The sequence below is a fragment of the Mandrillus leucophaeus genome, unplaced genomic scaffold, assembly GCF_000951045.1.
Source record: "Mandrillus leucophaeus isolate KB7577 unplaced genomic scaffold, Mleu.le_1.0 Scaffold388, whole genome shotgun sequence".
In the NCBI taxonomy this organism is placed as follows: Eukaryota; Metazoa; Chordata; class Mammalia; order Primates; family Cercopithecidae; genus Mandrillus; species Mandrillus leucophaeus.
This window is the reverse complement of record NW_012104120.1, coordinates 1,362,520-1,390,408: the sequence shown is the minus strand read 5'-3', so window position 1 is coordinate 1,390,408 and position 27,889 is coordinate 1,362,520. Positions and strand designations below refer to the sequence as shown.

The 27,889-nt window shown below is 37.5% G+C and overlaps 1 protein-coding gene across 20 annotated transcripts in view; it reads left to right on the top strand.

Moving 5' to 3' along the window:
* The window catches only part of PTPN20 (protein tyrosine phosphatase, non-receptor type 20), a 110,933-nt gene extending 83,355 nt beyond the window's left edge, over positions 1-27,578 (top strand). For 12 of the 20 annotated variants that reach the window (XM_011990931.1, XM_011990935.1, XM_011990928.1 and 9 more), the window contains 2 exons: positions 25,150-25,212; positions 25,920-27,578. In XM_011990931.1, coding sequence (XP_011846321.1) covers positions 25,150-25,212; positions 25,920-25,954 — 98 coding nt within the window. In that variant the 3' untranslated portion in view covers positions 25,955-27,578. Of the gene's footprint in view, positions 1-9,810; positions 10,146-12,934; positions 13,151-25,149; positions 25,213-25,919 lie in introns of all 20 variants that reach the window. The other 8 variants (XM_011990919.1, XM_011990920.1, XM_011990917.1 and 5 more) reach the window with 2 other exon arrangements.
* Positions 27,579-27,889: the final 311 nt, after the last annotated feature.

Genomic DNA, 27,889 nt, shown 5'->3' with positions numbered 1-27,889 from the left:
CCCAGTTCCAAAACCGCTTCCACATTTTCAGACATCTTTATAGCAACACCCCAATTCTCAGTACCAATTCTGTCTTAGTCCATTTTGTATTGCTATAAAGGAGTACCTGAGGCTGGTTAATTTATAAAGAGGTTTATTCAGCTCCCGGTTCTGCTGGCTGGAAGGTTCAAGATTGGGCCTGTAGTGAGGGCCTCAGGCTGCTTCCACTCATGGTAGAAGGTGAAGTGGAATCAGCATGTGCAGAGATTACATGGTGAAAGAGGATGCAAGAGGGAGAGAGAGAGGTGCCCCGTCCTTTTTAATAATTAGTTTTTGCAGCAGTGAATAGAGTGAGAACTCAGTCAACCCCGAGGAAGGGCATTAACCTATTCATGAGTGATTTGTCTCCATGTCTCAAAACCTCCCATTAGGCCCCACTTCCAATGTTGGTGATCAGTTTTCAATATTAGGTTTGGAGAGGACAAACATCCAAACCCTAACAATTGCTGCACTTCCAGCCTCCAGAATGTGAAAATAAATTTCCACCCTAGAAAACTAATATACTGTATGCTTCCACATATATAAAATTTTAGAAATTTTAAACTAATTTGTATTGAAAGAGTATATCAGTGGTTCCACATATATAAAATGTTAGAAAATTTAAACTAATTTGTATTGACAGAGCATATCAGTGGTTGCCTTGGGGCTAGATGAGAGCAAGAAGGATAGATTATAAAGAGGCATGAGGATAGTTTTGCACTGATGGAGATGTTTAATTATCTTTATTGTTATGGTGGTCTCATGGGTGCACATGTATGACAGTTATACCTCCATAAACTGTTAAAAAGGTGGTTTGTGAGTGCAAAAGGTATATTACACTTGTAAAAAATTTTCATACGGTTCACCATTATAATGTAGATAGATGGGAAAACAAGCTCTTTAAGGCAGAGATTTAACAAGCTTCTTTCTGTACTTCTTGAGGTTGCTGTATGTTTGCTTCTATTACTACCACCTACTAATAGTAATAGTAGTAGTAGTAACACTAATATGTTTATTACTATTGCTTATTACTAATTTAAGTCTGTTATAGGTAGTAATATTTAATTCCCACAACAACCTACCTCTGAGGTGTCAGTATGTTAGTGTCCTTGTTTTACAAAAAGGCTAAAAGAGATTAAGTAATTTTCTCACAGTCACACTGCAAATAGAGAGAGATCTGGGATTCAAACCCAGGCTTAACCACCACTGTATTTATTGTACATTGCTTTGTTTTCTATTTCAAGAAACTTTTTTTTTTTTTTTTCGTTTTGAGATGGAGTCTTGTTGTCTCCCAGGTTGGAGTGCAATGGCACAATCTCAGCTCACCACAACCTCTGCCTCCTGGGTTCAAGCGATTTTCCTGCCTCAGCCTCCCAAGTAGTTGGAATTACAGGCATGTGCCACCACACCTGGGTAATTTTGTATTTTTAGTAGAGATGGGTTTTCTCCATGTTGGTCAGGCTGGTCTCGAACTCCCAACCTCAGGTGATCTACCCACCTCGGCCTCCCAAAGTACTGGGATTACAGGCATGAGCCACCGAGCCCAGCTGTTTTGTTTCTTTAAGAATCAGTCTACTTGGAGTTCAGTATCACAATCATAGCTCACTGAAACCTCAAACTCCTGAGCTCAAGCAATCCTCCCACCTCAGCTTCCCAAGTAGCTGGGACTATGGGGATGGGTATGTGCCACCACACCCAGCTAATTTTTTATTCATTTATTTTTTTTAGAAACAGGGACTCACTCTTTTGCTTAGGCTGGTCTCAAACTCTTGGCTTCAAGTGATCCTTCTGCCTCAGCCTCCCAAGTAGCTGGAATGCCTGGCTCTCGTCATTCTTCTTATAGATATGAAACTTTATTTTGTAGTATTTGTTGCTATTACTTCATTTTCTTTCTCTTTTCCCTTAATTTTAAATCACTATTCTGATCTATTAGCTGTTTGATTGGAGGTGGGTATAAGTAGTTGATGTAGTCTCAAACTCTACCTTTATCTTTCTTTCTTTTTTTTTTTTTTTTGTATCCTGATAAATGAATATTTTTATTGGTTTTAGGAATCTTGGATTTTAGTTCTTTTTTTTCTCATTTTTTTCCCCCCGAGTGTTACTTTACTGTCCTCTCCCTTCCAGTGTTTTAGATGAGAACTGTAATGGTCATATGACTCCTTTTCTTCATGAGAAATATGTTCCTTTTTTTCAAAATCTTTAACTATCTTCCTGGAATTAAATAATGTTACCAGGTGTGCTTCATTTCCATCAGTGTTACCTAGACAAATAAACCCTTTAATTGATCTTCCTTTAGCTGTAATACATTTCATCAGTTAGTAATTGCGCCTCTTGCCTTCTTTTTTTTTTTTTTTTTGGCTTCTATGAATCGTGGAGTTGTCTCTCGGTTCTATCTTGTAAAACTTTTTCTCTTGTTACTTCTTCTACCTCTGTAGTTTTGCATGTACTTTCTCTATCTCTCTGATTTTTATTCTTATTTTCTTCTTTCACTTGGTCTTATAGGAAACTAATTTAAGTTTTTAAAAAAACTTTCCTCCTTCAAATCATCTACTAAAATTTTTAGCTTGTTTGATGGTTAATTTCATGTGTCAACTAGGCTAGGCTATGATACTCAGCTATTTGGTCAAATATTAGTCTAGATGTTGGTGTGAAGGTATTTTTTAAAGATGTAATTAACATTTAGATTAGCAGACTTTGAGTAAAGCTGATTAACCTCCATTATGAGAGTGGGCCCCAGTCAGTCAGTTGAAGTCATTAAGAAAAAAAGGCTCATATTTCCAGAGGAAGAAGGAATTCTACCTCCAGACTGCCTTTGGACTCAAGACTACAATGTCAACTTTTCTCTGGGTTTCTAACCTGTTGGCCTGCCCTGCAGATATTGACTTACCAGTCTCCACAATCATGAGTCAGTTCTTTAAATCTTTCTCACCGTATATATAGTCTATTGATTCTATTTATCTAGAGAATCTAGAGTAATAGAATTTGGTACTGAGAGCAATTCTAGAGGAACAGAGTTTTAAGGATGAGTTTTATGAATTACTTCCTTAATCTGATAAGATGTAAAAGCATTAATGACATTTCAATAGTGAACAGAGTATTAATAATTCATAGTGTAATGTAACAGTAGAGATATGCAAAGTATTGCCATTAGGTAATCCTATTCAGATACTTAGAAGAAGCAAGGTTCTGGGTGTCTGTATTTGATACCTTAGAACATTTTTGAGTTCTCATGAGAACAATGAGATTGGCTTGTTACTCCTGATGTAGAGAAGGAAAGGATGATCTTAGGGATTAATTTTCCCAGCTCAAGTGCCACATAAATAATGCAAAAGTTTCTCTTTCTGCCCTGAAAGAAACTCTTATATTCCAACAAAACTGAGATTGTAGAAAACCAAACCCAAAATCTCATCCTGAAAATGACTGAATTACAGTGCAAATTGAATCCCCACCCTTTTAGGGTGTCTGCTGTTAAAATGAGGGCATTGACTGAGAAGGAATGGGATCTTGAAAATTGGAGTGGACACGTATGTGAAGAGCCTTATAAAGCTGGGTGTATTGAACCCCTTGACTCTGATGAGTCTTCCTTGCCAGTAAAAGCAGCCAGGCCACCCCCATCTGAGGAGATTAATGCTACTTTACCTGAGGAAACATTTATTACCTCCCTGAGTTTGTTGCCTTGCAAGACATTGCTGATTCTTCTCAAGACTCACAGCCACCATCCTTCATTGCTTCTAGTCTCAGCAGGCCCTTAAAGGTAAGGTACAAAGTGTGGCCCATGGGGAAGTATGTTACACTACAAAAGAGCTATATGATTTTTCCAATTTATACTGACAGAAATCTGGGAAATATTTGTGGGGAAAGATTTTAAGGGTGTGGGACAATGGTGAAAGGAACTTAGTGTTTGATCAGGCTGAATTTATTGAAATGGGACCACTAAGAAGAGATTCTGGACTTAATATGTGGCTTGGGGAGTTAGAAAGAGCTCTTACAGTTTATTTGGTTAGTTGTATTTAGTGGACCAAAAGGTAGCCCAGTCTAAATGAAGATAAAATGCCAGAACTGCCTTGATATATACTATATACTGTGAAGGAAGGGATCCAAAGGATTAGGGAGATTGGAACATTAGATTGGGTTTATCATTTAAGACCTGCCCACCCACCCCAGGAGGTCTAGAGGATGTACTTTTCTCATAACTGTGATAAATATATTTGTGAGGCGAGTCCCAGCATCCTTGAAGAATACTGTGATTGTTCTTCTCTGTAGCTCAGATATTGCAGTGGAAATTGCTGCCACTGAATTGGGAAACCTGAATGCAGTGGGTATAATTGAATCCCAGAGAAATAAGGGCCAGGTGGTGGCACTTGATAGCCAAAGGTAAGGTGAATGTGGTATGGTAATAGACAGCAGAGTCAAAGCAGCAATCAGAACAGTCTGACCTGCGGAGACCTATAGTGTTGATTAGTTGATCATGGTGTTCCTAGAAGTGAACTAGATGGGACGTCTACTAAATTCTTCCTTGATATGTGTAAGCATAAGAGTTCTAGGTCAAGTGAGCAAAAATCTAACCTGAACCATAGGAACAGAGAATCACAACCAGTCAATAACATCCCAGACTTCAGCCAGTTTACACACGCAGAACACCTTGAATGAATGGGAGGACCCTGGCACACTGCCAAGAATGTATACTGTTAATCTTTCAGCCTTCCCCAAAGGGATCTGTAGCCTTTTGCCAGAGCAACTACACATTTGGAAAAAAGAAAATAATCAAACCTTTCAGAAACTACTGGACACTAGCTCTGAATTGACACCAATTCCAGGAGACCCGAAACATCACTGTGGTCTACAAATCAAAGCAGGGGCTTATGGAGGTCAGGTATTCAATGGAACTTTAGTTCAAGTTCATTTCACAGTGGACTCAGTAGGTCCCTAAACCCATCTTGTGATTATTTTCCAAGCCCTGGAATGAATAATTGGCATAAACATACTCAGTAACTGGTAGAATCCTCACATTGCTTCTCTGACCTGTGGAGTGAGGAATATTATGGCAGGAAAGGGCAAATGGAAGCCACTAGAACTGATTCTGCTTAGGAAAATAGTAAAAAAGCAAAAGCAATACTACATTCCTGAAGAGATTACTGATATTAATGCCTCCATCAAGGACTTTAAGGATGAAGTGATGTAGATATCTATCACATCCCATTCAACTCACCTGTTTGACCTATACAGAAAAAAGATGGAATTTGGAGAATGACAGTGGATTATTGTAAGCTTCCTCAGATGGTGACTCCAGTTGCAGCTGCTATACCAGATATAGTTTCATTGCCTTAGAAAATCAACACATCTCTTCATACCTGCTATGTAGCTAGTAGCTATTGATCTGGGAAATGCTTTGTTTTCTCTATACCTATTAATCAAGAACACCAAAAGTAGTTTACTTTCAGCCTGGCAGAGCCAGTAATACACCCTCACTGTCCTGCCTCAGGGGTGAATTAACTCTTCAGCCCTATGTTGTAATTTAGTTCTCAGGGATCTCAATCACCTTTCCGTTCCACAGGATATTACAGAGGTTTATTACATTGATGACATTGTGCTGATTGGACCTAGTGAACAAGAAGTAGCAAATGCTTTAGTCTTATTGTCTGTCAGAGGGTAGGAGATATATACAACAAAAATTCAGTGGCCTTCTACTTCAGTGAAATTTCTAGGGCTCCAGTGGTGTGGGACATGTTGAGATAATCATAAGGTGAAGGATAAATTGTATCTGGCTCTTCTTACAACCAAAAAAGAGGCACAATGGCTAGTGAACCTGGGTGTTTTGGAGGAAACATTCCTTATTGGATTTGCTACTCTGGTCCATTTACTAAGTGATATGAAAAGCTGCTAGTTTTGAGTGGGACCCAAAACAAGAGAAGGCTCTGAAACACGTTCAGTCTGCCATGTAAGCCTCTCTGCCACGTGGGCCGTATGATCTAGCAGATCCAGTGGTGCTTGAAGTGTTCATGGCAGATAAGGGTGCTATTTGGACCTTTGGCAGACCCCTTTAGATGAGTCACAGTGCAGGCACATAGGATTTTAGAGTAAATTCCTGCCACCCTCTGTGGACTCTCTTTTTGAGAAACAGTTTTTGACCTGCTACTGGGCCTTGGTAGAGACTGTTTCATAGACTACTAAGTAGAGAATGTTTAACCATGGGCCACCAAGCCATAAAGTTGGGCATACACAACAGCACTCCACCATCAAATGAAAGTGGTAGCTACAAGATTGGGCTTGAGCAGATCCTGAAGGCACAAATAAGTTACACGAGGAAGCTGCCCAAATGCTCACTGTTCCCACCCCTGCTACATTACCTATCTTCAGCCTGCACCTATTGCCTCATGAGAAGTTCCCTATGATCCGCTGACAGAAGAAGAGAAGACTTGGACGTGGTCTACAGAAGGTTCTGCATGATATAAAGGTACCACCCAGAAGACAGCTAGAGCACTACAGCCCCTTTTTTGAGACATCTCTGAAGGACAGTGGTTAAGAGAAGTACTCCCAGTGGGGAGAATATTGGGTAGTGCACTTGGTGTTTTTTTTTTTTTTTTTTTGCCTGGAGAAATGGCCAGAGGTATAAATCTATACTGATTCATGGGCTATGTTTAACGACTTAGCCGGATGGTCAGGGACTTTGAAGGAACATGATTGGAAAAATTGGTGGCAGTAAGGTCTGGGGAAGAGGCATGTGAATAGACCTTGCTAGATAGTCACAAACACAAAGGTATTTGTATCCCATGTGAATGCTCACCAAAGGTTGATCTCAGCAGAGGAAGACTTTAATAATCAAGTGAATAGAATGACTTGCTCTATGAATATCAGCTAGACTATTCCCCCAGCCACCCCTGTCATTGTGTCATTGCCCATAGGTCTCATGAACAAAGTGGCCTTAGTGGCAGGGATGGAGGTTATGTATGAGCTCAGCAACATGGACTTCCACTCACCAAGGCTGACCTGGCTACAGCTACTACTGAGTGTCCAATCTGCCAGCAACAGAGACCAACACTGAGTACCTGATGGGCACTATTCCATGGGATGATCAGCCAGCTAGCTGATGGCAGGTTGATTACATTGGGACCACTTCCATCATGGAAGGAGCAGTGCTTATTTCTTACTAGAATACACAGTAACTCTGGGTATGGATTTGCCTTCCCTGCACATAGTGCTCCTGCCAATTTACCATCTGTGAACCTACAGAATGCCTTATCCACCATTATGGTATTCCATACAGTATTGCTGTAATCAAGGAACTCGCTTTGTGGCAAATACCTTGTGGCAATGGCCTCACTGCCACTGTGTTACCATATTCCTTATCCTCTCAAAGCAGCTGGCTTGATAGAATGGATAAATGGCCTTTCGAAGACTCAATTACAGTGAAAGCTAGGTGACAGTACCTTGCAGGGCTGGGGTAATGTTCTCCAGGAGGTTATATATGCCCCAGATCAGCATCCAATATATGATGCTGTTTCTACCATAGCCAGGATTCAAGAATCAAGGGGTTGAAATGGGAGTGGCACCAGTCGCCATTATCCCTAGTCATCCATTAGCATAATTTTTCCTTCCTGTTCATGTGGCCTTATGCTCTGCTGGTCTAGGGGTCTTAGTGGCTCTCTTCATTAATGTTGTCTGACACTTAGGCCTTTCTGTCTGCAAACTTGGGTCTTCCTTGATGGACAACAGAGTTTGGAATTATTTTTGCGCCAGAGTCTAGATTTACCTAGTCTGTGGAGTCTAGAAGATTGCTGCATAATATGGAACAAGTTGCTTTGTACAGATTCTTTATTTTAAAAGTATGAATAGAATAGCACCTCCCTCGAAGGTTTGTTTTGGAGTTGACAAGGTGATACATGTAGTGTATCATGCTGCTTGAACCTGGTATGCATGTTTCACTGCATTCTATTAGTACTCTCGCTTCTGTTTAGGGAGCTTTCCTATGATCACTTGAATTATTTCCTTTCTGTAGTGAATTCCACAGCTTGCTTCTGAAATTCCTTTTTTATATTCCCCTTGAATGCGCTATGTCTTTTAGCACTTTAATCATTATTGTAGGTTTTTAAATTTTTTTTTTCTGAGTTCTGGGAAAATTTTTTAAGCTGGTTTTTTAAACATGAATTTGTTTTTCTGTTCAATTCCTGCTTTAGGAGTTTGAGTTGAATGATTGTGACTTTTATATGAAATCAAGCTTTTATTAGTTTAGATTATTTAATTTTCACATATTTAATCTCATTTCAAAATTTAAAACATGCTTTTTTTTACTGTGAAGTAACTCACACTGTTTATATACTGTAATAACTGCTGCTAACATTGTGATGAACACTTGCCAGGCTTATGATTATATGACATATATCATCATATATGTACATACATATGATGAAAGATCTCCCTACAGAGCCATTGTTACTGCCTTTATAATTTAGTAATATAACATATTTGTTAGTAAACATAGATATATAGTATTGTTTTAAACAATTAATGCTCTCTTGAATTTTATTTAATATACAAATAGGAGTTTTTAAGGTGTTACCACCTTTTATAGAAAGGAGAACATTTGTTGTGATTTTTTAGAATGTGCTCCCTTTTTGAAATACTGGGTACCTTTATATATCTAGCAATTTTTTTTTTAAACGGAGTCTCACTTATTCTGTCGCCCAGGCTGGAGTACAGTGGAGCCGTCTCGGCTCACTGCAGCCTCCGCCTCCCTGGTTCAAGCGATTCTCCTGCCTCAGCTGCGTGAGTAGCTGGGATTATAGCCACCGCGCCTGGCTGTTTTTTCTGCTTGTTCATATTTACAAGGGAAAGTTTCTGTGTACTATGTTAAAATTTGAGAAGAGTTCTGCCAGATGTTATGTAAATGCCTGTTTAGGTCTTGTCAGCATATTTACTAGATAAATGGTCCGTGTGATTCTGAGTAGTGAGGACAGATTATTGGTGAGAGAGCTGCATGGCAGAGAAGGGCCTCCTTTTCTGTGTGTGTGTGTGCTCTTCATGTGGGGACTGGTGGTGGAACCAGAGCTTCAGATGTCTGTGTCAGGTGAAGAAGGAACTCCTGGAGCAGTGAAGCTTAGTAGGCCAAATAGCTGGTTTTTCCCTCTCGTATTTGTTACAACAGTCCATGTTAGATGAGCCCCATATTACTTGGAGCAAATCCCCTTGGTAGCATCCTTTTGCCACAATATCTTTGCTTTGAATAACATGTCCCATCACCAGCTGAAGGCTGAGAATGGACATAAAATATGGCTGTCTAGTTTGGAGGACACTGGTGGAATTCCATTAATCCTAGGATTTGTCTGCAGTCAACTATTAGATTTTTTTTTTCCCCTGGCCCCTGCTGCTCTGGGTTTGCAGGTTTCACAGATTTGCAGGAGAATATCATTCATTTACTCCCACAGAGAGTTTCTTCTCTGTTGTGTTCAGTTGCAAGCTAGAGGATACTTCCCTTGACTTAATCTTGCCTATGCCAGTTCTAGCAGAAATTTCCAAAAGTACCTGGATGGTAATGATACCATTCTGTGTTTACTAAAAACTGATCTGAAAAATAAACATCTCATAATTGTATATTTTTTAGATCATGCCAATAGTTTTCAGGGAGGAAAGAATTTAAACTCATGGACTCAACCCTTTTGAAAAAAAAAACTCCTAGGCCATCTTCTTTATTGGTCAGAGAGATATACGGATTTATGTGTGTGAAATCCTTTCGTGAAGTTTGGGTGTGATGTATCTCCCACCTTTATCTACCAGATGTTTCTGTTTCTGTAACAGATGATTCAACACGCGTTCCTCTTGGAAAAAACAAGGACTACATCAATGCTAGTTATATTAGGATAGTCAATTGTGGACAGGAGTATTTTTATATCGCTACTCAAGGACCACTGCTGAGCACCATAGATGACTTTTGGCAAATGGTGTTGGAAAATAATTCTAATGTTATTGCCATGATAACCAGAGAGATAGAAGGTGGAGTTATCAAATGCTACCCTTACTGGCCCATTTCTCTGAAGAAGCCATTGGAATTGAAACACTTCCGTGTATTCCTGGAGAACTACCAGATACTTCAATATTTCATCATTCGAATGTTTCAAGTTGTGGAGAAGTCTGTAAGTTTTTAAACATCAGTATTAGATATATGTTTCACCACATAAGCAAATGTCTTAGAACTAGAAGTTAGGAGTAGGATGGAAAATAGACCGACGATACTTCTTAAAGTAACTTTTTACTTGTCCCTGGTACCAGAAGCCACCACCACTTCTCCTCCTCCTTAACCAGATTCTGTAGAGAAGAACAAATTGGAAAAGAGAGGTGGGGTAGGGAGAGTGTCTGTTGAAGTTGTCTGATTCTGGGTTATACCTGCTTCTGCCAAGTGTGGCAGATATGTATTGAGTCCTTAAGGTATGCTAATCACTGGGCCAGGCACTATCAGTACTTACCGAGTAGTGGAGAGGTTGGTACACTCACTGATAGTTACCTAACTTACCGTGTTCAGTGATAATGTTGAGATATGTCTTGGCCACTTTGGGGCTCAGAAGGTAAATACTTAGCTTTACTTGGAGTTTGGGGTAAGGTTTACTGGAGGAGGTAGCATTTGTTTTGAGAATTATCCAAATGAGAAAGATGGAGGGAGAAAGTAGATGATCAAAATATAAAATAATACAAGGTGTGTATAGAGACAAATGTAAGTAGTTAAGTGTTTCTGAAATGTAAAAGTTCAGTGCCAGGGAGTAATAAAAGATGAGATGAGGTTATCAAAAGTAGGCAGGGGTCAGCTAGAATGTGAAATGTCTTAAATTTCAGCTAAGTAGCATGAACTTTATTATGAAGATAATTGGGAGACATTGAAGAATTTTAGTAAGTGACATGATCAACTACGGCTGTTGGCATGGGGGTGGAAAGTACAGACGCAAGTGTTTTGCAGATAAAATTGGGAGACTTATAAGTGACTTATGACTTATGATTTATAAGTGACAGAGGAGGGGTTGAAAATATATTCAATACAGTAACCACATGCGGATATTTGTTTAAATTTAAGTTATTTAAATTTATGTAAAATAACAAATTGAGTTCCTCACCTGCAGTAGCCACGTTTCTAGAGCTTATTAGTCACATGTTGATAGTGGCTACTATATATTGCCATATTTAAGACATTTGCTTCAGTATAGAAAGTTCTGTTGAGAAGCACTGGTCTAGAATAATTCATGTATTTCTTGGTCTAATAGACTTAGAAAACAGAAAAGGAATGGTTTATAGCAGAAAGCAATGAGTTAGATTGCTCTAGTGGATTCAGTTGGCAGGTAGGTGATACATGTGTTAACAGGAGTGAAGGGAATAGGAGTTGAACAGGAAACTTGTAGAGAGTGGTGAGTTTTGGAGTCATCACCAAAGAAGTTGATTGGAGCACAATCACCAGGAAAAGGGTTGCTGAGTGATGCTGAGGTTTGACCCATAAATTTGTAATAGCAACAAAATATGTGATTATGTGTTTTGTTTTGTTTTGTTTCCAGCAGTATAACATTGAGATTCCTGAGTACGGGTTATGGGACTGACCCAGGGAGAGAGATTAATTTTAAGGAATTGGTTCAAGTGATTGTGGAGGGTTGGCAAATCTGCGGAGTGGGAAAGTAGGCTGAAGACCCAGGGAAGAATTGCAGTTTGAGTCCAAAAGCAATCTGCTAGTAGAATTCCTTCTTGCTCATGGGAGATCAGTTTTTGTTCTGTTAAGGTCTTCAGCTGATTAGATGAAGCCAACCCATTTTATGGAGAATAACCTGCTTTGCTCAAATTCTACCAATTTAAATGTTAATCTCACCTAAAAAATACTTTCACAGAGACACAAAATAATATTTGGCCTAGTATCTGGGTACCAGGGCTCAGCCAAGTTGACACATAAAATTAACTATCACAAATTTCAGTAGACACTGTGGATTAGAATAGAGCTCTGAACACTAGCATCTTTATTCAGGAAGCTTAGGAAAAAGAGGTGCATTCAGAAGAAGCAGAGGAGAAGTGAGAAACTCATTTTGAGTTCTTCCATTAGGGTCCCATGTGTGGTAAAATAAGGGCCCCACACTGGGGAAAGGGTCATGATCTCTTTGAATGAGATATAGGTAAATTCAAAGTGCTTTATCTGACAATACTGGGAAGAGTTTCATGACTCCACTTCAAGGGGGCTCAGCACAATAGTGGGACCCACAGTCTACTCTCATGGTCATTGACTACCCTGTCTTCATCGCTGGAAGAGATTGGCGCCTCTCTTGTCAGACACCTATATGTCTTAATTCAATTTCATATGTCATTTCTAAACTAAAATACATTGCCTTTTGGTCTTATTCCTAACATGACAGTCCATCTCTCACTCTAAGCATTTTGAAATCGTGGTTTTCCTGCAGCCTCACGGTACAGAAGAATGATGCTAGATTAGAATTCAAGACACCTACATTACAGTTCCAGCTCTAAATGTGTGAACCTTCTAACCTAGCATACATCTCTCGTCCCCCTCATCCTTACATTTTCATCTGTAAAATGGAGATAAAATGGTGCCTACCTCACATGATTGATGTGAAGATTGAAGGAGAGAATTCATGTGAAGCCCCTAGCATAGTACCTGCCACATAGCAAGTGCTTAACTTTTGTTACCTGTTAGTACTGGTATTTTTATTGTTGTTACTGTGCTCTCCTTTGTAAAATGGAGAAAACCTCTATTCCTAGCAACTTCCAGAATTCTTATAAACATCAAAAAGAGGTTTGAGTATTTTTTGAAAGTTCTATATAATACCAAGGTAATACCATGTAGCCATTATTATTATCATTTAAATATTAGAAGTTGGCGTGAGGTCTCTCTAATATAAGAAATCAATAAATATCTTTCTCGCTCTGTTTCTTTCTCTAACAGACAGGAACTAGTCACTCTGTAAAACAGTTGCAGTTCACCAAGTGGCCAGACCATGGCACTCCTGCCTCAGCAGATAGCTTCATAAAATATGTTCGTTATGCAAGGAAGAGCCACCTTACGGGACCCATGGTTGTTCACTGCAGTGCTGGCATAGGCCGGACAGGGGTGTTCCTATGTGTGGATGTCGTGTTCTGTGCCATCGTAAAGAACTGTTCAGTAAGTGTGTGAATCAAGCAGATACCCTGATGCTGTTGGTAAACACACTACGTTTAACAGCCTGATCATTTGGAAGACTAATATTTGGTCTTCAGAAGCAACTTAGTAAATCAAAAGCACATGAGCTTTCGATACCTGATTCTCACTGAACTTGCTGCAGGTTCCTGGGGGTGTTTGTGAAAATTAAAGTATATAATGTAAATAATGGCTTAGGACAGTGTCTGGAACATAATAGATACACAGAAAATGTGAGTTCCATTTCCTTTTCCTTCCCTGTATCTTACACAGGGTGTTTAGACTTACTAGAGAATGTTGATGGAGTGTGCCTGTTTTTAATGAATATAAGTGACAAGCACATAAGAATGTGAGAAAAAATGTAGACTTCCGAGTGAATGAGGGGTCCCTGTTCGACTGCCTGTTTTGCCACATAGTTTAGATTTTGGTGACTTTGGGTAAATTGCTCAACCTCTCTCAAACCTAGTTTTCTCATTTGCAAAATGAACATAATAATATAATTGAGTTTGAGTCAATAATTCACAATCCTTTACTTTTCTTTTTTAATTTGGAACCAGCTAAGAGATAGACACAGGAACCAGACATGTGATGATTACAATATTTCCTTTATTATTATTTTTATTCTCAAGTTTTATTTGTTAAAATAGATTCCATCTGTGTTGTTTTTCCTTTTATTTTTAGTTGACATGTAATAATTGTACATATTTGTGGGGTAGAGAGAGTGATATTTAGGTATCTGTATACAATGTGTAGTGATCAGATCAAGGTAGTTAACGTATCCATCACCTCAAACATTTATCATTTCTTTGTGTTGTGAACATCAAAAATCTTCTCCCCTAACTTTTTGAATATATACAATAAATTACAGTCAACCATATTTGCCCTATAGTGATGCAGAACACCAGAGCTCATTCCTCCTATCTAGCTGTAATTTTGTATTTGTTAGCCAACCTTACCTTATCATCTTTAATACCCACAGTTCTACTCACGACTTCCATGAGCTCGATTTTTTAGCTCTCATATATAAATGAGAACATACAGTATTTATCTTTCTGTGCCTGCCTTGTTTTGCTTAATACAATGTTCTCCAGACTTATCCATGTTGCTGCAAATGACAGGATGTCACTCTTTTTTATGGCTGCATGGTGTTCCCTTTTCCAATCCATTAGCATAGGATTTTCACCAGTGTTTCATAGTTTTCCTCATAGAGGTCTTTTACTTTTTTTGGTTAAATTTATCCTAGGGGTTTTTTTTTTATAGCTATTGTAAATAAGATCACTTTCTTTATTTTCTTTCAGCTAGTTCGTTATTGGCATCTAGAAATATCACTGATTTTTGTATGTCGACTTTGTATCCTGCAACTTTACTGAATTAGTTTATTAGTTCTAAGTGTTTTGGTAGAGTCATTAGTTTTGGGGGATATGTATGTGTATATATGTGTGTGTGTGTATATATATATATGAATATGTGAATATATAGTCATGTCACATGCAAAGAGGGACAATTTAATTTCCTTTTTCCAATTTGGATGCCCCTTATTTCTTTCTCTTGACTAATTGCAACGGCTAGGATATCCAACATTATGCTGAATAAGAATGGTAAAACTGGGCATTCTTGACTTGTTTTCCAGTTCTTAGAAGAAAGTCTTTGAGCTTTTCCCCATTCAGTATGATGTTAGCTGTGTGTTTGTCATATATGGTCTTTATTGTGTTTAGATATGTTCCTTCTATGCCTCATTTGTTGAGAGTTTTTTTTTTTAATCATGAAAGCATGTTGAATTTTATGAAATGTTTCTTCTACATCTATTAAGATTCTCATATGGTTTTTGTCATTCATTCTGTATGTATCACATTTATTGATCTGCATATGTCAAATTATACTTGCATTCTGGGGATAAATCCCACTTGATCATAGTGCATTATCTTTTTGATGTGCTGTTACATTTGTTTTGCTAGTATTTTGTTGAAGATTTTTTTTTGCATCTATGTTCATCAGGGATATTGGCTTGAACTTTTTTTTCATTGTGTCTCCGCCAGATTTTGGTATCAAGATGATAATGACTTCATAGAATGAGTTAGGGAGGAGTCCCTCCTCCTTGAATTTTTTGGAATCATTTCAGTAGGATTGGTACCAGTTCTTCTTTGTACATGTGGTAGAATTTAGCTATGAATCCATCTGGTCCAGGACTTTTTTTGGTTGGTAGGATTTTTATTACTGATTCACTTTTGGAATTCATTATTGGTCTGTTCAGGTTTTCAATTTCTTCCTGGTTCAATCTTGGGAGGATGTGTGTTTTCAGGAATTTACTCATTTCCTCTAGACTTTCTAATTTTTGTGTGCAGAGATATTTATAATAATCTCTGAGAATCTTTTATATTTCTATGGGATTAGTTGTAATGTCATCTTTGTCATTTCTGATTGTGCTTAGATTTTCTCTTTTCTTGTTGTTTAGCTAGCAGTCTATCAATTTTGTTTATTCTTTCAAAAAACAGACCAGGCATGGTGGCTCATGCCTGTGATCCCAGCACTTTGGGAGACTGAGGCAGATGGATCACCTGAGGTCAGGAGTTCGAGACCAGTCTGACCAATATGGCAAAACACTATCTCTACTAAAAATACAAAAATTAGCCAGGTGTGGTGGTGTGCACCTGCAGTCCCAGCTACTCGGGAAGCTGAGACAGGAGAATTGCTTGAACCCAAGAGGTAGAGGTTGCAGTGAGTCGAGATTGTGCCACTGCACTCCAGCCTGGGAGACAGAGTGAGACTCCGTCTCAAAAAAAAAAAAAAAAAATTGTTTTGTTGATCTTTTGTATGCATTTTTGCATCTTAATTTCATTCAGTTCCCCTCTGATTTTGATTATTTGTTTTCTTCTGCTAGTTTGGGACTGATTCTTTCTTTTTTCTAGTTTCTCTAGATGTGACATCAGATTGTTCACTGAAGATCTTCCTAACTTCTTTGATGTAGACATTTAACACTATAGACTTTACTCCGAGCACTGCTTTAGCTGCATCCCAAAATTTTTGATTTGTTTTGTCTCTGTTTTCATTAATTTCAAAGAATTTTTTTGATTTCTGAATTCATTTGTTTACCCAAAAGTCACTTAGGAGCAAGTTGTTTAATTTCCAAGTAATTGTATAGTTTTGGGAGATCTTCTTGGTAGTAATTTCTATTTTTATTATACTATGATCTGAGAGTATGCTTGAGATGATTTCAGTGTTTTTAAATTTTTTCAGATTTGCTTTATAGCTGAGCATATAGTCGTTCTTAGAGTATATTCTATGTACAGATAAGAAGACTGTATATCCTATGGTTTTGGAGTGGACTAGTCTATAGATGTCTACTGAGTCCAATTGGTCAAGTGTTGAATTTAAGTCCAGAATTTCTTTATTAATTTTTTGCTTTGATGATCTCTCTAATCCTGTCAATTGGGTGTTGAAGGCTCCCAATATTATTGTGTGGACTAAGTCTTTTCCTAGGTCCAGAGGAACTTGTTTTAAGAATCTGGGTGCTCCAATGTTAGCTGTGTGTGTATTTAAGATAGTTAAGTCTTCTTTTTGAATTGTTCCCTTTGTCATTGTGTAATGCCCTTCTTTGTCCTTTTAGATCATTGTTGGTTCAAAGTCTGTTTTATCTGATATAAGAATAGTGACCCCTGCTTTCTTTTTGTTTTCCATTTGCATTATAGATCTTTCTCCATCCCTTTACTTTGAACCTGTGGGTGTTCTTACATGTGAGATGGGTCTCTTGAAGACAGAAGATGGTTGGGCCTTGTTTTTTAAATCCAATTTGCCATCCTAAGCCTTTTAAGCGGGATATTTAGACCATTTGCCTTCAAGGTTTATATCAATATGTGAGATTTTGATGCTGCCATCATGTTGTTAGCTGGATGCTTTGTAGACGTGATTGTGTATTTGCTTTATACTATCTGTGGGCCATGTACTTGTATTTTTGTGGTGCCAGGTACTGCTCTTTCATTTCCATGTTTAGCACTTCCTTAAGGGCTTCTTGTAAGACTGGTCTAGTACTCATGAATTTCCTTAACTTTGCTTGTCTGAAAAGGATTTTATTTCTCCTCTGCTTATGAAGCTTAGTTTGGCAGAATATTAAATTATTGTTTGGCGTTTCTTTTATTTAATGATGCTGAAAATAGGTCCACAATTTCTTCTCACTTGTAAGTTTCTGCTGATAGGTCTACTCCTAGCCTGACGGGATTCCCTTTGTAAGTAAACTGACCTTTCTCTCTAGCTGTCTTTAAGATTTTTTCTTTGGCATTGACCTTGGTGAATCTGTTAACTATATGTCCTGAGGATGATCATTTTGTATGGTATCTCGCAGGACTTTGCTGAATTTCTTAAATTTGCCTATTGACTTCTCTAGTGAGACTGGGAAAAGTTTTGTGTACTATATTTTCAAATATGTTTTCCAAGTTGTTTACTCTTCTTCTCTTTCAGAAACGACAGTGAGTCATAGGTTTGGTCTCTTTACACAATCTCTTATTTCTTGGAGGTTTTGTTCATTTTCAATTTTTATTTTTATTTTTATTTTTTTGAGACAGAGTCTTGCCTGTCGCCCAGTTTGGAGTGCAGTGGCGTTATCTCAGATCACTACATCCTCCACCTCTCAGGTTCAAGCAATTTTCGTGCCTCAGCCTCCTGAGTAACTGGGGCTACAGGCGCATGCCACCATGCCTTGCTAGTTTTTGTATTTTTAGTAGAGATGGGGTTTCACTGTGTTGGCCAGGCAGGTCTTGAACTCCTGGCCCCAAGTGATCCTCCCGCCTCAGCCTCCCAAAGTGCTGGGATCATAGGCATGAGCCACCATGCCCGGCCCGAAATTCTTTTTTGTTTATTTTTGTCTGTCTGAATTGATTTGAAGGACCAATCTTTGAGCTCTGAGATTCTTTCCTCATCTTGGTCCATTCTGTTCTTAATGCTTCCAACTGTATTATGAAATTTCTGTAGTGAATTTTTCAATTCCAGAAGGTCAGTTTGTTTGTTTCTTAAAATGGCTTTGTCAGCTTTTTTCACTCTTGGATCATTTTACCGAATTCCTTGGATTAGGTTTCAGCTGTCTCCTGAATCTTATTAAGCTTCCTTACTACTCAGATTCTGAGTTCTTTGTTTGTCATTTCAACCATCTCAATTTAGTTAAGAACAATTTCTAGCGAGCTAGTACAATTATTTGGAGATAAGGAGGCACTGACTTTTTGAATTGCCAAAGTTCTTGCACTAAATCTTTCTCTTCTGAGAGGGCAGGTGTTCTTTTATCATGTTGAATTTGTTATCATTTTGATGAGGCTTTTTGTTTTTATATTCTTTATATCACTTGAGGATTTGACTGTAGCGTAAGCTGAGTATAGTCAATTGGCTTTATTTCTGAGTGCTTTCAGAGGGCCAACGCTCGTATGGAATATTTATTAATACTTGTAGCTAGATTATGGCACTGGATTTCACAGGCAGTGTATACTGGAAGAGTTTTGGATGTTGTAATTTAGGCTTCAATCCAGTAGATGGTGCTTGAGAGTAATGATCGGCAAATAGACTCTTAGCCACACAATTCTTTTATATTTCAGCGTAGTTGCAGCAGTGGGGGTAGGAAGGGGTAGCGATGATCCCCTGCCAGGTCCATTTCCAGGCCTTAGGGGAGCCCCCTCCAGTCACTGGCACCATGCCCACATCTCTTTAACCCCAAGGGGGACCCTGGCAGCCTGTGCTCTCTCCGCCCTTGGGGCAGCTTGAGCCAAAGATTAGGTCACCAAAAGATCCACAGCACGCTGGAGGCCTGCTGGTCCTCTGTGCTTGGGAGTCAGAGCTAATTGTGCAGTAGGTCTACAGATGGTTTGTTGATGCAGTAGGTCAAGGGTGTGAGATCTCCAGGCAGGGTGGTGTTGCTGTGGGTGTACAGCTGATGTGGCACCCATAACCTAGGGTTTTCTGCCCAGCAGACATCTGTGGGGACTTCCCAGTTCTTTTTGCCTTGACTGGTTCTCAAGAAGCTATTCTAAAGAAGTGGCAACTTATCTTAGATCACAAAGTAAAGAATAGAAACAAAGAAAAAATTTTTTTAAAATTCTCTATGCTTTAACTCCATCCCCACCACATTTCAACTGCTTATTATCTAAATTTATGTATTTTTATATTACCTTTCTCTTAATAGGTTGCTATAGCTATTATGGCTTTTTATGAATTTGTCTTTCAGCTTCATACCAGAGTTAGGCATGGATTGCACACCATCATTACAGTAATAGAGTATTCTGGCTTTGTCCATGTTGTTAATGTTACCAGTGGATTTTATGCCTTGAAAAGTTTTCTTTTTGAATGTGTATGTGGTTTTTTTTTTTTTTTAATTTTCCTTCTGAAGAATTCGCTTTAGCATTTCTTGTAAGTCAGGTCTGGTGGTGGTGAATCCTCAGATTTTGTTTATCTGAAAAATACTTTATCACTCCTTCATATTTGAAAGTACCTTTGCTGAATACAGTATTCTTGGATAACAGGTTTTTTTTGTTTTTCTTTCAATGCTTTGAAAATTTATCCCACTTTCTCCTGGCCTATATGATTTCTGTTGAGAGTCAATTGTCAGATGAATTGGAACTCTTTTATATGTTAATTGCTTCTTTTCTCCTGCTACTTTTTAGGATCCTGTCTTTATCCTTGAGCTTTGAGAGTTTATTATTATATACTTTGATGTGGCCTTATTCGGGTTGAATCTGTTTGGTGTTCTCTGACGCTCTTATACCTGAATATTTATATCTGTTGCATTTTGGAAAGTTTTGTTATTATTTCTTTGAATAAGCTTTCTACCCCTTGCTCTTGTTCAATTCCCTCTTGAACACCAGTAATTTTTGGATTTGGTCTTTTGAGGTAATTGTCTATATCTGGTGATGATCTTTATTCTTTTTTATTCCTTTTTCACCTATGACCGTATTTTCAAATAGCCTGTTTTCAAGCTCACTGATTCTTTCCTCTGCTTAATTCATTCTATTATTGTGAGGCTGTAATGAATTTTTCAGTTCAGCTAATATATTTCTGAGCTCCAAGATTTCTATTTGATTTTTAAATTATTTCAATCTCTTTGTTAAATTTGTCTAATAAATTTTTGAATTGGTTTTCTGTTACCTTGGAGATTTCTGAATTTCCTCAAAGCTATTAATACTAGTTTGAATTCTTGATCAAGGAGCTCTCATATGGCCATCTCATTAGGGTCAGTCACTTGTTCCTGCTTTATCCATTTGGGGAGGTCATGGTTTTCTGTTGGCTGCAGTTTCTTGTGGATGTGCAAGAAGTATATATCTTGTATTGATGTCTTTGAATGAAGGATTAGTTATTTATTCTGGTGTTCTCTGTCTGGCTTATTTTTGTTTTTTATTGAATATATTTGCTCATAGATTCTTTGTAATTTACCTGTGGAAATTTTTTTGTGTGTGGGTTGGGGGGGGTGCGGGGTGCTAAGTTGCTGCCTTTTTTTGGCACTAGATGTCACCTTACGACCAAGTTTGCCTTGGCTCCAGTAAACAATAAGAGAACTGCTCATCCCAATTAGGCAAAGTCTCAAAGGGGATATCATGGCGGTGTGGGAAAGGTGGCTTGAGATCCATGCCCAGGGGTCCTGTGCAACATACCTTCTGCAATATGGTGCTACTAAACAACCACACTGGTTTGGCATCTCCAAGCTGAGTTACAGACCAGAGTTTCAAGGGCAGGGGATGGTAGTCCCACCTCACCTGTTTGTCTCTGACTGTTCTCAGGATATTTCTTTCTTCAGGCACGTGTAGTGCTTCCTGTGAGTTGAGGTAAGGACAGGTTTCCTGCCAGGTAACCCAGATGGTGGGAAACCTGGCTGTCACCTTTTCTAGTATAGAAATCATGAATCAGGTGGAGATTTTTTGCACACTTGGTGCTGGGCAAGTTAGAGGAATGGGCATTGCAGATGTGGAAACCCAATTCTCTTACTGCCTACTTAGAGTTTTTTCCCCATCTCTGTGGATCCAGGACCTGTCTTCTCCTCATACTTGATTTCTGGGATATTGTTGTTGATAATTTAAGTGCTGTATATTTGGTTTTGGTTTTCTTTGTAAAGAAGTGAAGCCAGCTTGCTTCTACACTATTATTTTGGAACCGGAAGTCCTCTCTTGTCTTTTTAATCTAATTCTCTTTAAGACAATTATTTTATCTTTGAATTAATTAATTTTTATGTAAATTACAATTAAGTCTTAATGGTTCCTTTGCTTTGTTAACCAATACATCTTTGCAAATAACACAAGTGTAGTTTTAGAGCTTCACAATCAATAATGACTACAAAACTCAATATATGAGGAATCATAACTCCAGTTGAAAATTATATAACTCTTGGTCTTCATTTCATTGCAGTCACTTCCGTCTTCATTATTTGGTTAACCACTACAGTCACATTCGGAAAGCTGTGTCTTTTCTAACTAAACAGTCCAGTGATGCTTGTTTTGTAGTCAGTAAGTTGATTAAAAATTAGTAATTCTAATGTGTTTCCATAATTTCCCTAATCTTAAATTATAATTTTTTAAAAAATAAGCTTTTAAAGAAGTAATAGTTTTTAATTCTGATGGGATTGTATTTTATTAGTATTTCCTTTTATGGATCCTGTTTTGATATCAAGTCTAACAGCCCATCACTTAGCTGAGGGCCTGAATAATTTTTTGTGTTCTTTTATGAAAATTCTATAAGTTCATATTTGACATTTAAGTCCTTAGTCCATTTTGAGTTAATAAATTACGAAATTTAGGTGAAGATTCATTTTTTGGCCTATTGATGGCTAGTTGTTTCAATATCATTTATTGAAAATTCTATTATTCCTCCATTTAATTATTGTTGTACCTTTGTCAAAAATTATTGGGCATATTTGTATGGTCCTATTTCTGGTTCTGTATTCTCTTCTATTGATCAGTGTGTCTATCCTTCTGCCAGTACCACCCTTTGGATTATTGTAGTGATATAGTGAGCTTTAACATCAGATAGAATGATTTCTGCCACTTTATTCTTCTTTTTCAAAATTCTTTGAGCTATCCTAGGGGGTCTTTGCTTTCCCTAATAAATTTTAGAATTAGTTTGACTACATCTACAAAAAAAACTTGCTGGGATTTGGATGGAAATTGCTTTAAATCTGTAGATTAGTTGGAGAGAGCTGACATCTTTACTGTATTGAATCTTCCAGTCCCTGAACATAAGTATCTCTATTTATTTAGGTTTTCTTTGAATTCTTTCATCAGCATTTTGTCATTTTCAGTGTATAGATCTTGTATATGTTTTGTTAAATTTACCCTATTCATTCTCTTTGGAGCAATTGTAAATGGTATTGTGTTTGAACTTTCAGTTTCCACATACTCATTGTTAGTATGTAGAAATTCAATTGATTTTCATTTGTTGATCTTGTTCGCTGTGATCTTGTTGAACTTACTTATTCTTAGAGGTTTTGTAGGTTTTTTTTTAAGATTCTTTGGTATGTTCTACATAAACAGTCATGCTATGTGCATATAGATTTGTCTCTTCCTTTTTGATCTGTATACATCCTACTTATTTTCTGGTCTTATTGCTGTACTAAAATGTCAAGTGCTACATTGAATAAGAGTGGTGAGAGCAGGCATTGTTGCCATCACTGATCTTAGAGGGAAAGCAAACTAAAATTTTATTTTCTGTGAAAGACCCAATGAAGAGGATAAAAAAAAAGCTAGAGAATAACTATATGCAGGGCACATATCCAACAAAGGCCTTGGATCTAGAATTTATAAGGAACCCTCAAAAATCAATAGTTTAAAAAAAAAGAAAAACAGAAATGGGTAAAAGACATGAACAGACAATTTACCAAAGAGAATATACAAATGACAAGCATGTGAAAAGACGCTCAGCTTCATTAGCCCTTGGGGAAATGCTAATTAAAACCAGGATGGAGTAGCATTACACACCTATTAGAAAAGCTTATGTAAAAATAGTGACAGCATCCCATGCTGATGAAGATTTGGAGAAATGCTGGTGAGGATTTGGAGAATTTGAAGATTTGGAGAAACTGTATTGCTCATGTATTACCCATATGTATGAGACATTGGGAATGTAGACTGGTACCAGCCACTGTGGAAAACAATTGAGCAGTTTCTTGGGGAAAAAAACTGACTAAACTAAAGTTGACATATAACCCAGCAATAGCACTCTTGGGGCATTTATCCCAGAGAAATCAAAATTTATGTTCACACAGAAAGCTGTATGTAAGTGTTCATAGCAGATTATATTCACAATAGCCAAAAACTGGAACAACCCAGATGTTCTTCAACCAATTGATGGTTAAAGTGGCACACATCCACATCATGGAATATTATTTAGCAATAAAAAGAAGCAAACTATTGTTACACCAACAACTTGGATGGATCTCCAAGTTATTCTGGGTAAGAAAAAGGTAAATCACAAAAGGTTAGATATTGTGTGATTTTATTCATATAATGAATTTTGCTATTTCTTCTTGAAATAGCAAAAGCATAGAGAAGGAGAACAGATTACTGTTTGCCAAGGGTTAGAGACTGAGGTGGTTGAGTGTGACTCTATAGGGATAGCAGGAAGAAGACTTGTGGTGGAACAGCTCTGTATCTGGACTGTGGTTAGAGTTACATGAACCTTCACATATGATACAATTGCATGGAGCTGTGTGTATGCACACATGCACACATACCAGCGTTCACATGCTCACTAACAGTTGCATGTAAAACTGGTGAAATCTGAATTAAGCTTTGTCGATTGTCCCAATGTCAGTTTCTTTCCTGGTTTTGATATTATATCTGGTTAAACAAGATGATAGCATCTGGGAAACTGGGTGAAAGATACACAGGGCCACCCTGTACAACTTCCTGTATGTCTATATTATAAAATAAATGGCAGACATGGTGGCTCACGCCTATAATCCCAGCACCTTAGGAGGCCAAGGCTGAGGATCACTTTAGGCCAGGAGTCTGAAACCAGCCTGGGCAACATAGTGAGACCCCCATCTCTACAAAAATAAAATTAAAAAAGTTAGCTGGGCATGGTGGCACGCACCTATAGTTCTTGCTACTCAGGAGGTTGAGGAGGGAGGATTGTAGTTTGAGATTGCAGTGAGATATGACGACACCGCTGCACTCCATCAGCCGAGACTACAGAGCAAGACCCTGTCTCTAAAAAACAAAAAGTTTTTAAAAAAGGGTTAATTAAAATTTTTAATTATAAAGATAACAAGCTATGAAAATAAAGGAATGCTTATTGTTTTCTATTTTTATATGCTTTGGGGTTACAGTTGACAAAACTTACATGTGTCCACAATGTCTTGCTGAAATGACTAATACTCAGCTTGTACCATATGTGACTCTCCAGGCAAGTTCAGCAACACCTGAGCAGGTCTATATCCTGTTCAGCTGAGCACACTTCTCAGTGCCATGCCAGTGTCAAATTGCCATAAGAGTTTCTGAGCACTTACTCCCAGTTTCTCGACTTATTGTGGACCAGCAACAGACCTTTGTAGGTCTGCACCAACTCAATGACCACATCCAGCTGTACTGGTGTCCACACGCAGTCTAGAATCTAGTGTTGGGTCGACTGTTGCTCCAGGTCTCCGTGTGAGTTGACAGAGATCTTCATATAAGAAACAGATATGCTATTGTTGGGGCCGGAGAAAGTCTTCTGTTCCTTTCCAGAATTACAGTGCTGCTTTAAGTTCTGCCTCTGGATAACAAACGGGGACACACAAGGACAAATTTATTACTTATTTTGGAGAGCATTTCTTATTATGAATGATTGCTTCCTGCTTTCTCCTGAAAACCTATTAAAATAAGTCTTCCTTATCCATTGGGTAAGTCAAAAATAGTACATTTTCTTGTGAGTGAAAACGAAATCTTTCTGGTTAAATCTTGACTTCTCTTTTACTCTTTGTTGCAATCTGTGAATTTGTGTTTTTCGCCCTACGTGGATCATACAAAATTACTGTCATCTTATTACAGTTCAACATCATGGATATAGTGGCCCAAATGAGAGAACAACGTTCTGGCATGATTCAAACAAAGGTAAGCTTTCACCACATACATAATAATAAGATTAATGAATATAAAGATTAACATTGTCTAACACTTTACCACTTATAAAGTTCTTTTACTGACATAATCTCATTGAATTCCTACTGTTTGAGGTAGACATTAGTTTTGCTCTGGTGCTCTGGTATTCCTGACCAAGTACTTTAAATTCAGAGCAGTAAAGCCTGCTTCACGGGGTCACTCAGATAGAAGGGGAGGAGCCAAACCTGAAGTTAAGGTCTCCTCATGTCCAAACACATGCCTTGTCCATAATGCCGTACTATGTAAGTAACATCTAAAGTTATTTTTAAAACATTTCTGCATAGCAGTTTGAGATATTTACTTGCCACTAAACTGTCAAAGTTATTGAGATGTCACAAAAAGACATTATTTATGTCACAGATTAGTTAGTAGTCATTGGGAGAGTAGATTAATACAGTATGGATAATGATAAAAAAAAAAAAACAGTTATGTTAAGCCTTAAGGTAACTAGTTCTAGGCCAAGGACTATATTTTGATCATTTATCTTCCTCATAGTTTTAAAAATGTATTCACATAAAGTTCTTAAGTGTTTATAGTTCAATGTTTGCTTTTTTTAGGAACTTTCCAGTGTGACTGAAAATTACAAATGTGTTTTCTGAAAGTGGGTTCAGATATTCAATTACTTAACATTCTGTTGTTTTTTATATATATGTATATAGGAGCAGTATCACTTTTGTTACGATATTGTGCTTAAAGTTCTTCGGAAACTTCTGACTTTGGATTAAGAAAGACTTCTGTTGCCTCTCACTTGAAATTACCAAGTGGCTTTGAGCCTCCTCCTAAAGAACATGTTTGCACTGTGCTGAAGGGCTTTGCTATGCATACAGTCTGCTTTCTTGGTTTATCGATTTATTTTCTTTCTAAAAGCTCCCTGAAGGGCAGCATCATTTGGCTTGGGGTGAACAGTGTTTACTCATTGATCTTGCTAGACAATATCAAAATACCTTCCCACATTTTCCAGTGAAACAGATGTTACATAAAACAGTTGCAGCTTGGCTATTTAGTTGAAGGGATTACAGAGCCCAATAAAGGATTTAAACTATATTCATTAAGATTTTATTTGGAAGGGTGGCTGGAGAGAGTTGAGGATTTCCAGGACTTTATAAGCTCTTATTCTGGGAGAACATAAGGCCAATAAACTACAGGATCACATCATGACCCCTTCCAGGCATTTTTAAGACAGATATCTATTCATGTTCTTTAACTAGAGCCTGTACTTCTAGCTAGCATTTGAAAAACCTAGTTTAAAAAGAGTTCAGTTAGGGTGGACTAACTTTGGACACAAATTGGCTTCTATTTCCTACATTTTCACACTGCTGCCTTCCTACAGCAGCTAGACAAGGACCTGTTGGTCTGGGAAGCATTTCACGGATGGGGAGAGCTCCTCTTGGTGAACAGTCCAAAACTAAAATAGATGTTTATATAGAAAGTCCAAGAGGAGATTTTTGCCAGGCTTGAGTTCTTTCCTATCCCACCCTAACCCTTAACATATTACTTAGTCTGCTTTGTTAAAAGCAAGTATTACATTTAACTTGCCTCTTACTCTTTGCCCTTTAGCTAACTCATAAAGTTTGATATAGGCATTATTATATAATTCTGAGTCATTCATGGTATCTCTTATGTTTGATGTATTTTTCAAACTAAGATCTATGATAGTTCTTTTTCCAGAGTTCCATTAAATCATTTATTTCCATTACTTTCTCACCTCTGTTGAAACATTTAGAAACTGGATTTGGGAACCAGAGTTTGGAAAACCAGATTCATAGTCATGAAAATGGAAACTTGTATATTCTGTTTTTGAAAAGATGGGGCCATTATTACATTAATTTTATTATAGGACTTTGCCTCGTACAATTAATAGTGATATTTTGGGCAAGGAGTTTTGGTGACCAGTTATACCTAATTATAAGCTATAAAACAACAGATATGAGTGTTTATACAGTTTAACTCAGTGGAGATCAGAATATTCTATTTATTGAGAAAATGTTTAATGTCAATCTATAAATCTTGAATTTCTAAGAGGCTTACTTTCTTATTTTGGCTGAATGAGTATATTTGAATTGATTGAATAATTGATAATTCTCATTTTAAATATAATTATATGCCAAAAATATATTTGATGTTAAATCAAATAGATGATTCTGTTTACATTGTTCATATGAATAATAGTCTGTGTTAATTTCATTTTGATAATTGACCCTTAATATTTGTATCTCTAATTTTATTTTCTCTCTGTTACTGTAAAATAATAGCTATAATGTATAACAATTTTCTTCAGAAGAATTCTATGCTATTATTAAAATAAAATATTTACTATGTATTGCTTGAAGTATTTTTATCTGGGCCTTGAAATAGTCTTGTAAAGAAAAATTCCACAATGCTTAATGTTAAACATGTCTCTCCTTTAATGTATGCCTCGTATTTTTACAGCTGGACTAATTTTTTAGTTTTCCAGAGAAATTAAAGGAGTGAATATGGAAATACTAATTGCATTTGTTTTCCCTTCTTGGAAGGTGAATGCCAAAGTGAAAACTTTTGACTTATTGAAATAATTTTATATCAATAATGAATCAATTTCTGCCCGCAATATGAATATGAAACTCTCATTGACACCTTTGTGAGTATATGA